Source organism: Ranitomeya variabilis, chromosome 6 (genome assembly GCF_051348905.1).
Source record: "Ranitomeya variabilis isolate aRanVar5 chromosome 6, aRanVar5.hap1, whole genome shotgun sequence".
Taxonomy (NCBI): Eukaryota; Metazoa; Chordata; class Amphibia; order Anura; family Dendrobatidae; genus Ranitomeya; species Ranitomeya variabilis.
Genome location: NC_135237.1, coordinates 550,423,359 through 550,438,517, shown reverse-complemented (window position 1 = coordinate 550,438,517; position 15,159 = coordinate 550,423,359). Strand labels below are relative to the sequence as shown.

The 15,159-nt window shown below is 41.0% G+C and overlaps 1 protein-coding gene across 3 annotated transcripts in view; it reads left to right on the top strand.

The window, feature by feature from the left end:
* The window catches only part of LOC143783062 (CMP-N-acetylneuraminate-beta-galactosamide-alpha-2,3-sialyltransferase 1-like), a 131,899-nt gene that overhangs the window by 103,628 nt on the left and 13,112 nt on the right, over positions 1–15,159 (top strand). For all 3 annotated transcript variants that reach the window (XM_077271266.1, XM_077271265.1, XM_077271267.1), the window contains 2 exons: positions 5,523–5,716; positions 11,529–11,708. In XM_077271266.1, coding sequence (XP_077127381.1) covers positions 5,523–5,716; positions 11,529–11,708 — 374 coding nt within the window. The remainder of the gene's footprint in view (positions 1–5,522; positions 5,717–11,528; positions 11,709–15,159) is intronic.

The following is a 15,159-nucleotide window of genomic DNA, read 5'->3' as shown; positions in this document are numbered from 1 at the left end:
TTGGGTCTCCCAATATTGCGGTCAGTGAACTTACTCCGCTTGGAATTCTTGGATACGGTGACATCTGGACAGAACAGGAAATGAAAACATTGCAAGGCAATTATATAAATAGATATTCATGTATATAGGGGTAGTATTATAGTAGCTATATTCTTGTACATAGGAGCAGTATTATAGCAGTTATATTCTTGTACATAGGAGCAGTATTATAGTAGTTATATTCTTGTACATAGGAGCAGTATTATAGTAGTTATATTCTTGCACATAGGGGCAGTATTATAATAGTTATATTCTTGTACATAGGAGCAGTATTATAGTAGTTATATTCTTGCACATAGGGGCAGTATTATAGTAGTTATATTCTTGTACATAGGAGCAGTATTATAGTAGTTATATTCTTGTACACAGGAGCAGTATTATAGTAGTTATATTCTTGCACATAGGGGCAGTATTATAGTAGTTATATTCTTGTACATAGGTGCAGTATTATAGTAGTTATATTCTTGTACATAGGAGCAGTATTATAGTAGTTATATTCTTGCACATAGGGGCAGTATTATAGTAGTTGTATTCTTGTACATAGGGGACAGTATTATAGTAGTTATATTCTTGTACATAGGAGCAGTATTATAGCAGTTATATTCTTGCACATAGGGGCAGTATTATAGTAGTTAAATTCTTGTACATAGGGGCAGTATTATAGTAGTTAAATTCTTGTACATAGGAGCAGTATTATAGTAGTTATATTCTTGTACATAGGGAGCAGTATTATAGTAGGTATATTCTTGTACATAGGAGGCAGTATTATAGTAGTTATATTCTTGTACATAGGGGCAGTATTATAGTAGTTATATTCTTGTACATAGGAGCAGCATTATAGTAGTTATATTCTTGTACATAGGGAGCAGTATTATAGTAGTTATATTCTTGTACATAGGAGCAGTATTATAGTAGTTATATTCTTGTACATAGGGACAGTATTATAGTAGTTATATTCTTGTATATAGGAGCAGTATTATAGTAGTTATATTCTTGTACATAGGAGCAGTATTATAGTAGTTATATTCTTGTACATAGGGAGCAGTATTATAGTAGTTATATTCTTGTACATAGGAGTAGTATTATAGTAGTTACCGTATATACTCGAGTATAAGCCGAGATTTTCAGCCCAAATTTTTGGGCTGAAAGTGCCCCCTCGGCTTATACTCGAGTCACGGTCTGTGGCAGGGTCGGCGGGTGAGGGGGAGAGGGCGCTGAGGCATACTTACCTAGTCCCGGCGATCCTGTCACTCCCCCTGCCCGTCCCACGGTCTCCGGGTGCAGCAGCCTCTTCCCCTGAGCGGTCACGTGGGACCGCTCATTAGAGAAATGAATAGGCTGCTCCACCCCCCATAGGGGCGGAGCCGCCTATTCATTTCTCTAATGAAGCGGTGCCGGTGACCGCTGACAGAGGAAGAGGCTGCGGCACCGAACACAGGCAGGGGGAAGGAGCGGGACGCCGGGAGCAGGTAAGTATGTCATATTCACCTGTCCTGGTTCCACACGCCGGGCGCTGTCTCCATCTTCCTGGCGTCTCTCTCTCCTCACTGACTGTGCAGGTCAGAGGGCGCGATGACGCATATAGTGTGCGCGCCGCCCTCTGCCTGATCAGTCAGTGCGGAGAGACGCCGGGAAGATGGCGCCGAGGAGCTGCAAGAGAGGTGAGTATGTGTTTTATTATTTTTATTGCAGCAGCAGCAGCACAGCTATGGGGCAATAATGGACGGTGCAGAGCACTATATGGCAGAGCTATGGGGCAATGGTGCAGAGCACTGTATGGCACAGCTATGGGGCAGTAATGGTGCAGAGCACTATATGGCACAGCTATGGGGCAGTAATGGTGCAGAGCACTATATGGCACAGCTATGGGGCAGTAATGGTGCAGAGCACTGTATGGCACAGCTATGGGGCAGTAATGGTGCAGAGCACTATATGGCACAGCTATGGGGCAGTAATGGTGCAGAGCACTGTATGGCACAGCTATGGGGCAATAATGGTGCAGAGCACTATATGGCACAGCTATGGGGCAGTAATGGTGCAGAGCACTATATGGCACAGCTATGGGGCAGTAATGGTGCAGAGCACTATATGGCACAGCTATGGGGCAGTAATGGTGCAGAGCACTGTATGGCACAGCTATGGGGCAGTAATGGTGCAGAGCACTATATGGCACAGCTATGGGGCAGTAATGGTGCAGAGCACTGTATGGCACAGCTATGGGGCAATAATGGTGCAGAGCACTATATGGCACAGCTATGGGGCAATAATGGTGCAGAGCACTATATGGCACAGCTATGGGGCCATAATGAACAGTATGGAGCATCTATTTTTATTTTTGAAATTCACCGGTAGCTGTTGCATTTTCCACCCTAGGCTTATACTCGAGTCAATAAGTTTTCCCAGTTTTTTGTGGCAAAATTAGGGGGGTCGGCTTATACTCGGGTCGGCTTATACTCGAGTATATACGGTATATTCTTGTACATAGGAGCAGTATTATAGTAGTTATATTCTTGTATATAGGGGCAGTATTATAGTTATATTCTTGTACATAGGAGCAGTATTATAGTAGTTATATTCTTGTACATAGGAGCAGTATTATAGTAGTTATATTCTTGTATAAGGGTAAATTTAAATCACAAATAACTTGTTAATTTCAAGTTATTTCTGTGATTGTAGATGTTTCTTTCTTTGACTTGTGCTCTGTATATATTGCCCATTTAGTATGGACCTTTTTAACAGCCCATTTCTTGTTTTTCATTTTTTTCCTGTACTTTTACACCTCCGTTATGTGGCCGCTCTCTCTTCCCCTATTAGGTTATTTTTTCAGTTTGTTATTTAGCGTCCTCTGCTCTGTGATTTAGGATGTGAGAAGATGTAGTCACTCTGCATATGAATGTATCTAGTATAACGCTTGTTTTCCCCCTACGCTGTGACTTTGCCCTTAACACCTGCAGAATCAGACTATATGTCTTTTTATTTCGGTAATTGGCCATCGATGGCACCATGGAGGGAGGATACGAGGTGCAGGTGTAGCTTCACTTCTTGCAGCATTTCGTCTGATGCCAACATATGGAGCCGGCAGAGGCAGATTTTTGCTTGTTAGGCTAAATGAAGTAGCAGACACAAACTCAGTAATTGTGTTTTTTTAGGTCTAGGTATATGTAAACGAGGCGATGAATATGTAAAGACTAGCTGAAGAGCCTGGCGTTGCCCTGGCATAGTAACTAACTGTGATTAGTTATAGCGCCTCACTTCTCTCATTTTCCCCCATAACACCTGTCATTTTCCCCTCAGTATATACCTCTGTCATCTCCCCTGTATATAGTATATACCTGTTTGTCATCTCCCCTGTATATAGTATATAGCTGTGTTATCTCCACCTGTATATAGTAGATACCTGTATGTCATCTCTGCTGTATATAGTATGTACCTGTATGTCCTCTCCCCTGTATATAGTATATACCTGTATGTCCTCTCCCCTGTATATAGTATATACCTGTATGTCATCTCCTCCTGTATATAGTATATACGTGTGTCATCTCCCCTGTATATAGTATATACCTTTGTCATCTCCTCCTGTATATAGTATATACCTGTATGTCATCTCCTCCTATATACACTTGTATGTCCTTTCCCCTGTATATAATATATACCTGTATGTCATCTCCTGTATATAGTATATACCTGTATGTCATCTCCTCCTGTATATAGTATATACGTGTGTCATCTCCCCTGTATATAGTATATACCTTTGTCATCTCCTCCTGTATATAGTATATACCTGTATGTCATCTCCTGTATATAGTATATACCTGTATGTCATCTCCTCCTGTATATAGTATATACCTGTATGTCATCTCCTGTATATAGTATATACATGTGTGTCATCTTCCCTGTATATAGTATATACCTGTATGTCATCTCCCCTTTATATAGTATATGTGTGTGTCATCTCCTCCTGTATATAGTATATACCTGTGTGTCATCTCCTCCTGTATATAGTATATACCTGTATGTCATCTCCTCCTGTATATAGTATATACCTGTATGTCATCTCCCCTGTATATAGTATGTACCTGTATGTCATCTCCTCCTGTATATAGTATATACCTGTGTGTCATCTCCTCTGTATATAGTATATACCTGTGTGTCATCTCCTCCTGTATATAGTATATACCTGTGTGTCATCTCCTCCTGTATATAGTATATATCTGTGTGTCATCTCCTGTATTAGACCTCGTCCACATGTTATTTGGTCAGTATTTTTACCTCAGTATTTGTAAGCTAAAACTTGAAGTAAAACAATCACAGGAAAGTTTATTAGAAACACGTCACCACTTCTGTATTTTTCTCCCACTCGTGGTTTTGGCTTATAAATACTGAGGTAAAATACTGACCAAATACTGAACATGTGAATGTGGCCTTATACACAGCCTCCACCTGCAACCCCTCGGCCTTATCTATATACAGCCTCATACAGCAGCAGCTCCTCACGTCTCTCATTTCCCCCTGACATCTCTCATTTTCCCCTCACATCTCTATCCATGAGGGTCCTCCCTTTCCATTGACGTCATGCCTCACAGGAGCAGCTCCATTCTAGACACGACGGAGCTAGATGTGGCCTGTGCCTGCTATGCGGAGTGGGCATGGCTGATACATACACACACACTCAACTTTATATATGTATAGATAGTACAATGGTTGATTGATTCGCGGCTCATACTGCAGCCTGTTTACACTAATCAGACCAACTTGCTGTGTATCGGCCCTCGATGACTCAGACTCGAGATGGACCCTCTGGTCTATCCCATCCTAGGCTAGAGAAGCAAAGAAAGATGCCCACTGGACCATTAATCGCTACGGATTGGAATTTACCTGTATTAACCAAAATTCCTAAAATAAAAGGAACTGTTGAATTAATTAAAAAGAGCCCCCCGTGTAAACCCCTTAGTTTTTTTTTTTTTTAATTACCTACAAGCGGCATCTGCCTCTTTAAAAGGTCCCAACACATTGTCTTTAAACTTCGGAATAAGTTGTAAGTAAGTGGTTAGTTTTCCTACAGTGCCTCCACAGGTGGAAGAAAGTATTACAAAGATCTCATTCATGCTGAGTCCTCCAAAGTGAAGACTTCTAAGTACTTTCTGCATGGAGTCATGAATGAGTCATTAATAGGGGTCTATTCTACGTCAGAAATTTGGCTATTTGAAAACCCATTCAAAAAGTAAAAAAAAACATCCAAGTGTGCCATGGCTTTAATGATGGATAGGATGTGTTGTCAGTGACAGATTGGCAGCATGAAGGACCTGAAATATGGCCAGCTTCACAAGCAAAGTCAAGCTATAGAGTCTGTGACCCCCTGATTCTGGATGTTACAGTAGTTCCCAGCAGTTAGATCGCCTTACGTTAGATCCCCAGACGTCTCTTGATGACGTCTGCAAACGTTTTCCTTCAAGTATCAATCAATTTTTTCTTTTTACACACAGAGGTTACAAGGTGAAAAGAAACCAATGGAAATCAACAAAGCCATCGAAGAAATGTTTAAAGTTATCCCAGATCACAACAATTTGCAGAATCATAACCCAGACCGGTGCCGAACATGTGCCGTAGTGGGCAACTCCGGAAACCTCAAAGGCTCCGAATATGGGCAGGAAATTGACAGCCACAACTTTGTGTTCAGGTGAGACTGGCGACTAGAGCTTGTCAAGGAAAAAAGGCCCGAGCGAAACTTCTCATATGTAAGAAGCGGAAACGGGTGTCTAGTGATTTTATATACAAAAATAGGGAGCAGTATTATAGTAGTTATATTCTTGTACATTATTATTATTTATTATTATTATTTATTTATATAGCACCATTAATTCCATGGTGCTGTACATGAGAAGGGGTTACGTACAGAGTTGTAGATATCGTTTACAATGACAGACTGATACAGAGGGGAGAGGACTCTATCCTTGCGGAATTACATTCTACAGGGTAATGGGGAAGAGACAAAAGGTCGGGGGTGCGGCAGCTCGGGTGGTTGGTGAGGCGGCAGCTCGGGTGGTGGTGAGGCGGCAGCTCGGGTGGTGATGAGGCGGCAGCTTGGGTGGTTGGTGAGGCGGCAGAATGGTTATTACAGGCTGTAGGCTTTCCTGAAGAGATGGGTTTTCAGGTTCCGTCTGAAGGATCCGAGGGTGGTGGATAATCGGACTTGTTGAGGCGTGGAATTCCAGAGGATGGGGGATATTTGGGAGAAATCTTGGAGGCGGTTGTGTGAAGAATGAATAAGTGTGGAGGAGAGTAGAAGGTCTTGGGAGGATCGAAGATTACGTGATGGAAGATAGTGGGAGATTAGTTCAGAGATATAAGGAGGGGACAGGTTGTGGATGGCTTTGCAGATCAGTGTTTGTAGTTTGAACTGGATTCAGTGGAGGGATTTGCAGAGGGGAGAAACAGGGGAGTAGCGAGGAGAGAGGTGGATTAGCCGAGCAGCAGAGTTGAGAACAGACTGGAGTGGTGCAAGAGAATTAGCGGGGAGGCCACAGAGGAGGGTGTTGCAGTAATCGAGGCGCGAGATGATGAGGGCATGCACAAGAGTTTTAGTAGATTGTGGGCTGAGGAATGGACGGATTCTGGCAATATTTTTGAGTTGGAGGCAACAGGAGGTGGCAAGAGTTTGGACGTGCAGTTTAAAGGACAGGGCACAGTCGAGAGGGTACTGTCTCACAGTGGCACTTTGGTCGCTATGACGGCACGATCCGTGACGTTCCAGCGATATCCATACGATATCGCTGTGTCTGACACGCTACTGCGATCAGGGACCCCGCTGAGAATCGTACGTCGTAGCAGATCGTTTGAAACTTTCTTTCGTCGTCAAGTGTCCCGCTGTGGCGGCATGATCGCATCGTGTAACAAAGGTTGTATACGATATGCGCACAGTAACCAAGGCTTCTACATCGCAAATACGTCATGAAATTATCGCTCCAGCGTCGTGCATTGCAAAGTGTGACCGCCGTCTACGACGCTGGAGCGATATTGGAGCGACGCTGGAGCGTCACGGATCGTGCCGTCGTAGCGACCAAAGTGCCACTGTGAGACGGTACCCTTACTTAGCGGATTACAGGTGCGGGAGAGAGCGTGATGACGTTTACCATAATAGATAGATCAGGTAGGGGGGATACGCGATATGGGGGAAAGATGATGAGCTCGGTTTTGTCTACATTGAGTTTTAGGAAGCGAGAGGTGAAGAAGGATATGGCTTATAAGTACTCTGGGATTCTGGACAGCAGAAATGTCACATCTGGGCCAGAGAGGTAGATCTGAGTGTTGTCCGTATACAGGTGGTACTAGAAGCCATAGTACTTTGAGTTGTCCTAGGCCAAGGGTATAGATGGAAATAAGTAGGGGCCGTAGCACAGAGCCTTGAGGGACTCCAACATAGAGAGGGCGGAATGAGGAGGTAGTGTGGGAGTGGGAAACGCTAAATGTGCGGTCGGAAAGGTATGGGGCAATCCAGGACAGGGCAAGGTCCTTGATGCCAAAGGAAGAAAGAATCTGTAGCAGTAGGCAGAGTTCGACTGTGTCGAGGGCAGAGGACAGGTCAAGAAGGAGGATGGAGAACTGTCTGTTAGTTTTGGCTGTGAGTAAAGGTACCTTCACATTAAGCGACGCTGCAGCGATAGCGACAACGATGCAGATCGCTGCAGCGTCGCTGTTTGATCGCTGGAGAGCTGTCACACAGACCACTCTCCAGCGACCAACGATGCCGAGGTCCCCGGGTAACCAGGGTAAACATCGGGTTACTAAGCGCTTAGTAACCTGATGTTTACCCTGGTTACCAGCGTAAAATGTAAAAAAAACAAACACTACATACTTACATTCGCGTCCCCCGGCATCCGCTTCCTGCACTGACTGACCGCCGGCCCTAACAGCAGAGCGGTGACGTCACCGCTGTGCTGTACTTTCACTTTCACTTTACGGCGCTCAGTCAGTGTGGGAAGCGGACGCCGGGGGACGCGAAGGTGAGTATGTAGTTTGGTTTTTTTACATTTTACACTGGTAATCAGGGTAAACATCGGGTTACTAAGCGCGGCCCTGCGCTTAGTAACCCGATGTTTACCCTGGTTACCAGTGTAAAACATCGCTGGTATCGTTGCTTTTGGTGTCAAACACGACGATACACGCCGATCTGACGACCAAATAAAGTTCTGAACTTTGTTCAACGACCAGCGACATCACAGCAGGATCCTGATCGCTGCTGCGTGTCAAACTAAACGATATCGCTAGCCAGGACGCTGCAACGTCACTGATCGCTAGCGATATCGTTTAGTGTGAAGGTACCTTAAGTCATTAGTAATTTTGGTCAAGGCAGTTTTGGTGGAGTGGTGGAGGCTGAAGCCAGATTGGAAGTTGTCAAGGAGAGAGTTAAATGAGAGGTGGGAGGAAAGTTGACCATGGACATGCTGCTCAAGGAGTTTTGAAGCAAACGGGTGCAGTGATATGGGCCGATAGCTGGGCATAGCAGTTGGGTCAAGATTAGTTTTTTTTGAGGATGGGTGTGATGGTGGCATGTTTGAAGGCAGAGGGGAAGGTACCAGAAGATAGCGATAGGTTGAAGAGATGGGTTAGGGCTGGAATGAGCGTGTTTGTGAGGTTGGGGAGCAGGTGAGAAGAGATGGGGTCAAGTGCACAGGTGGTGAGGTGTGACTTGGAAAGGAGGTGAGTAAGCTCTCCTTCGGTGATGTTGGAGAGGGAGGTTATTCCGGAAGGGCAGAGGTCTGGTATATGGAGTGGTTGGGGTGATGGAACAGTAAAGGTTTGCCTTGTTTGGTCGATCTTGTTTTTGAAGTAGGTGGCAAAGTCCTCGGAAGGGATGAGGGGAGGAGACAGTGGTGGGCGGAGGTGAGAGTTAAATGTGCTGAACAGTTTTGTGTTGTACATAGGGAGCAGTATTATAGTAGTTATATTCTTGTACTTGGGTCACTATTATAGTAGTTATATTCTTGTACATAGGAGCAGTATTATAATAGTTATATTCTTGTACATAGGAGCAGTATTATAGTAGTTATATTCTTGTACATGGGGCAGTATTATAGTAGTTATATTCTTGTATATAGGGGCAGTATTATAATAGTTATATTCTTGTATATAGGGGCAGTATTATAATAGTTATATTCTTGTACATAGGAGCAGTATTATAGTAGTTATATTCTTGTACATAGGAGCAGTATTATAGTAGTTATATTCTTGTATATAGGGGCAGTATTATAATAGTTATATTCTTGTACATAGGAGCAGTATTATAGTAGTTATATTCTTGTACATAGGATCACTATTATAGTAGTTATATTCTTGTACATAGGGGGCAGTATTATAGTAGTTATATTGTTGCACATAGGGGCAGTATTATAATAGTTATATTCTTGTACATAGGAGCAGTATTATAATAGTTATATTCTTGTACATAGGAGCAGTATTATAGAAGTTATATTCTTGTACATTGGGAGCAGTATTATAGAAGTTATATTCTTGTACATAGGAGCAGTATTATAGTAGTTATAATCTTGTACATAGGGAGCAGTATTATAGTAGTTATATTCTTTTACATAGGGGCAGTATTATAGTAGCTATATTCTTGTACATAGGGGAAGTATTATAGTAGTTATATTCTTGTACATAGGGGCAGTATTATAGTAGCTATATTCTTGTACATAGGGGAAGTATTATAGTAGTTTAATACTGCTCCCTATGTGCAAGAATATAACTACTATAATACTGCTCCTATGTACAAGAATATAACTACTATAATACTGCCCCTATGTACAAGAATATTAGTTGTTATATCCTTGTACATCGGGGCAGTATTATACTAGTTATATTCTTGTACATAGGAGCAGTATTATAGTAGTTATATTCTTGTACATATTAGCAGTATTATAGTAGTTATATTCTTGTACATAGGTGCAGTATTATAGTAGTTATATTCTTGTACATAGGGGCAGTATTATAGTAGTTATATTCTTGTACAAGGTGGCGGTATTACACTTTGTTTTGTGTTTATTGCAGTTTACGTATTCTGTTTGTTTGGTTCTGTATATAATTGATTGATAATTTGTCATTGTAATCGGTTTTCGCAGCCCCGTGACTCGTGTTCCTAATCCGTGTCACTGGGGTGAGAATCTTGTTCAGGAATTATCTACATTATATTGTCATTCTGCAGATGGGAAATGAAATGTCAAACAGTCATTTACAATTGAGAGCTATCCTTTCCCAAATCCAGTTATTTCTCTGGGCTTTAGGGCTGTTTTTGTTCTTCTCGGCTTCTGTTATAATGAAGGTGTTTTCTTCAGAGTCGAATGTTCTTTTAATAAAAATCACTTTCCATAATTGCCCTTGATGCAGATTGCATTAGATGATGTGTTTTGGCTTATGAAGTATATGGCGGGGTGGAATCTGCGACGCTTTGGTTCTTCTGCTCTGCCGTCCTCACAACTAATAAACAGCCTGACGGGTGACTGTCTGCAGCGTCTGTGCGAGTAAGGTCACGTTCTGCAGGGACGGCGGTCTGAGGATTGATCTTTCTGATGGAAACATATTGCTGAGCTCTGACTGTTAATTTCATGTGAATAGACCGGTGTAGCAGAGCTGAGTTTGTCGTGCGATTCTTTAGCATAACTCACAGAGCTGCAGAGACCCAACGAGGACCTAAATGTGAAACGCTGCATCCGACAACTCGTGGTTATTCAATCTTTGCTGCTTCTGACAACTCATATTTTTCAGTGTTGCACATCAAATCATACGAGTTGTCAGAAATAGCAACGATGGGAAATAAGTTGTCAGATATTGTCTAACTGGAACATTTGAGTCAGATGTTCTACTTCTGCTATTTCTGACAACTCATGTTCCAGCTTTATGACTGTTCACAAATCAGATCCAACTTCTGACAACTTCTATGTTCCAGCTTTTATATTTCTGACAACTCATCTGTTCCTGGTTCATTATTTCTGACAACTCAGAGTTATAACGTAAATATTTCTGAAAACTCAAATGTTCCAGCTTTACATCGTTTGACAACTCATCTGTTCCTGCTTTGCTACTTCTGACAACTTCTGTGTTCCAGCTTTGATATTGCTGACAACTCAGATGTTCCAGCTGTGCTCCTTCTGACAACCTTTCTAAATATGAGCATTTTCAGGCCAGACTAGGTGCAGACGGACACAATTTACCTCCTCTGACACTTTGTATCCAGGTTTTGCTCACCGATGGTTTGTCTTCTGAATCAAACCTTCAGTTATGAGAAATATTATGTCTGTAATATTTTCAGCCTCCGGAGGTGAAGAATATTCGCATTTACTGACAGCAGCAAAATGTCTCATCCATACTGTACTGCAAAGTAAATCAAGAACTTGTAAAGTTTTGACAGAATGAAGTTTCATTTATAGAAAACTCCTCCAGCTTCATTCTTTTAATACAATGTCTCTGAGTCTGACCAAAATCTGTTTTTCCTTCAGGATGAACCGTGCTCCCACTGCAAAATTTGAGAAGGACGTTGGGAATAAGACCACTCACCACTTTGTGTACCCGGAGAGCATGCGAGACCTGCAGGATGACATCAGCATGGTCCTCATTCCTTTCAAGACCCTCGATCTACAGTGGATCGTCAGCGCTCTGACCAATGGGAACATAAGCTTGTAAGTCACATTGCGTCATCAGGCATCTACACGCCGCTGTCTTACCGCCAAACGGCCGTGAGATCGTCTGGGAGTGTGACACACAGGAGACGGGGAGATTAGAACCGAAACATTTAACATGCTATAATACTGACCCTATGTACAGAAATATAACCACTATAATACTGCCCCCTATGTACAAGAATATAACTACTATAATACTGCTCCTATGTACAAGAATATAACTACTATAATACTGCCCCCATGTACAAGAATATAACTACTATAATACTGCTCCCTATGTACAAGAATATAACTACTATAATACTGCTCCTATGTACAAGAATATAACTACTATAATACTGCCCCTATGTACAAGAATATAACTAATATAATACTGCACCATGTACAAGAATATAACTACTATAATACTGCTCCTATGTACAAGAATATAACTACTATAATACTGCCCCCATGTACAAGAATATAACTACTATAATACTGCCCCTATGTACAAGAATATAACTACTATAATACTGCCCCAATGTACAAGAATATAACTACTATAATATTGCTCATATGTACAAGAATATAACTACTGTAATACTGCCCCCTATGTACAAGAATATAACTACTATAATACTGCCTCTATGTACAAGAATATAACTACTACAATACTGCCCCCTATGTACAAGAATATAACTACTATAATACTGCCCCTATGTACAAGAAAATAACTACTATAATACTGCTCCTATGTATAAGAATATAACTACTATAATACTGCCCCAATGTACAAGAATATAACTACTATAATATTGCTCATATGTACAAGAATATAACTACTATAATACAGCCCCCTATGTACAAGAATATAACTACTATAATACTGCCTCTATGTACAAGAATATAACTACTATAATACTGCTCCTATGTACAAGAATATAACTACTATAATACTGCCCCTATGTACAAGAAAATAACTACTATAATACTGCTCCTATGTATAAGAATATAAATACTATAATACTGCTCCTATATACAAGATTATAACTACAATAATACTGCCCCTATGTACAAGAATATAACTACTATAATACTGCTCCTATGTACAAGAATATAACTACTATAACACTGCTCCTATGTACAAGAATATAACTACTATAATACTGCCCCTATGTACAAGAATATAACTACAATAATACTGCTCCTATATACAAGAATATTACTACTATAATACTGCCCCTATGTACAAGAATATAACTACTATAATACTTCTATGTACAAGAATATAACTACTATAATACTGCTCCTATGTACAGGAATATAACTACTATAATACTGCTCCTATGTACAAGAATATAACTACTATAATACTGCCCCTATGTACAAGAATGTAACTACTATAATACTGCTCCTATATACAAGAATATAACTACTATAATACTACCCCTATGTACAAGAATATAACTACTATAACACTGCTCCTATGTACAAGAATATAACTACTATAATACTGCCCCTATGTACAAGAATGTAACTACTATAATACTGCCCCTATGTACAAGAATATAACTACTATAATACTACCCCTATGTACAAGAATATAACTACTATAACACTGCTCCTATGTACAAGAACATAACTACTATAATACTGCCCCTATGTACAAGATTATAACTACAATAATACTGCTCCTATATACAAGAATATAACTACTATAATACTGCCCCTATGTACAAGAATATAACTACTATAATACTGCTCCTATGTACAAGAATATAACTACTATAATACTGCTCCTATGTACAAGAATATAACTACTATAATACTGCTCCTATGTACAAGAATATAACTACTATAATACTGCTCCTATGTACAAGAATATAACTACTATAATACTGCTCCTATGTACAAGAATATAACTACTATAATACTGCTCCTATGTACAAGAATATAACTACTATAATACTGCTCCTATGTACAAGAATATAACTACTATAATACTGCTCCTATGTACAAGAATATAACTACTATAATACTGCTCCTATGTACAGGAATATAACTACTATAATACTGCTCCTATGTACAAGAATATAACTACTATAATACTGCTCCTATGTACAAGAATATAACTACTATAATACTGCCCCTATGTACAAGAATATAACTACTATAATACTGCTCCTATGTACAAGAATATAACTACTATAATACTGCTCCTATGTACAAGAATATAACTACTATAATACTGCTCCTATGTACAAGTATATCGGTATCATTATCTCTGGCCTCGTGTTAGTTTTGTGTCTGTGATCTTCTCTAATGGTCGGCTTGTGCAGACGTCGTCCCTGCGGCTTTGTGGCATTACCAGTGGCATCGGGATGGGCCATAACTGGCTGATCTGGTTCATGCAGAGTTGATGGATGGAGCTGGTATCGGTGTGCAGTTTTGTTAGCAGGTGGCATTTCTCTTTTTGTCCCTGTTCTCCAGCCTCAGCCTTTCTGATCTCGGTCAGTCTCATAGTCCCAGCAGCTGGGCAGATTACCCGGGATTATCCACGAGTGCAATGTGGATTGCTGATAGCGGTTTTAGAATAACTGTACCAGACATCAGCTGCAGTAGTTTATCTCATAAGATCAAGGAATGTTTTCAGATTTAATACAAAATGTCAACTGTAGACATAAATGCAATGATTGTGTAATGGGGTCTTGTGTTCGTGTTGGATCAGTCCGGATGTGGAATGAGGATTCATCTGATGATGAGATAATGGTACGCGGTCATTGGGGCCCATGATTGCAGTTTGGCACATGTTTCTTACAGTTTACTCTCATTTCTGGTGACCGTTTGACAATGACAAGCTGTCATGTGTGCACGACGAATACCACTATTTCTGACCATTATATGACTTGTATCCTTGATTTTTCAACATTTTCCCCTCTGCATACTCCTATCTCTAATTTCCAGTTTTCTCTGAGTTAGTGGGTGAAGACTAGCTGATACAATGTCTCCCATACACAGCACACACAGACATGAGGGATTCCTGTTCTCCTGTCACTATGTAGCACAAGTTCAGAAGCACCAACAGCATAGAAAACATTATATAGCCGTACTGAGCAGTGTAGCTGTGAATCCAGCTCCGGGGTGAGATAAAAATACTTCCTAGAACGAAGCAGTTGGGTTCTTGGGTTTGTGTCTCTTTTTCACTGCTCCTTTTTCCTACTTGGGTTGTTACTTTTATGGGTGCTAGTTGGTTATAGGGATACGGTGTTTTGGTACATTCAGCCGGTGTATTAGTGCATTCAAGCCTGCGTCTTGGTGCGTTCCTGCCAGTGTTTGGTGCATCAATCTGGTGTCGTGGTGTTCATTCCTGTGTCTCGGTGCATCCGTGCCTGTGTCTTGGTGCATCCTGTCTTGGTGTACCTGTTTTTGTCTTGGTGTATCCAATCTTGTCCCTCGGTGTGTCCACACC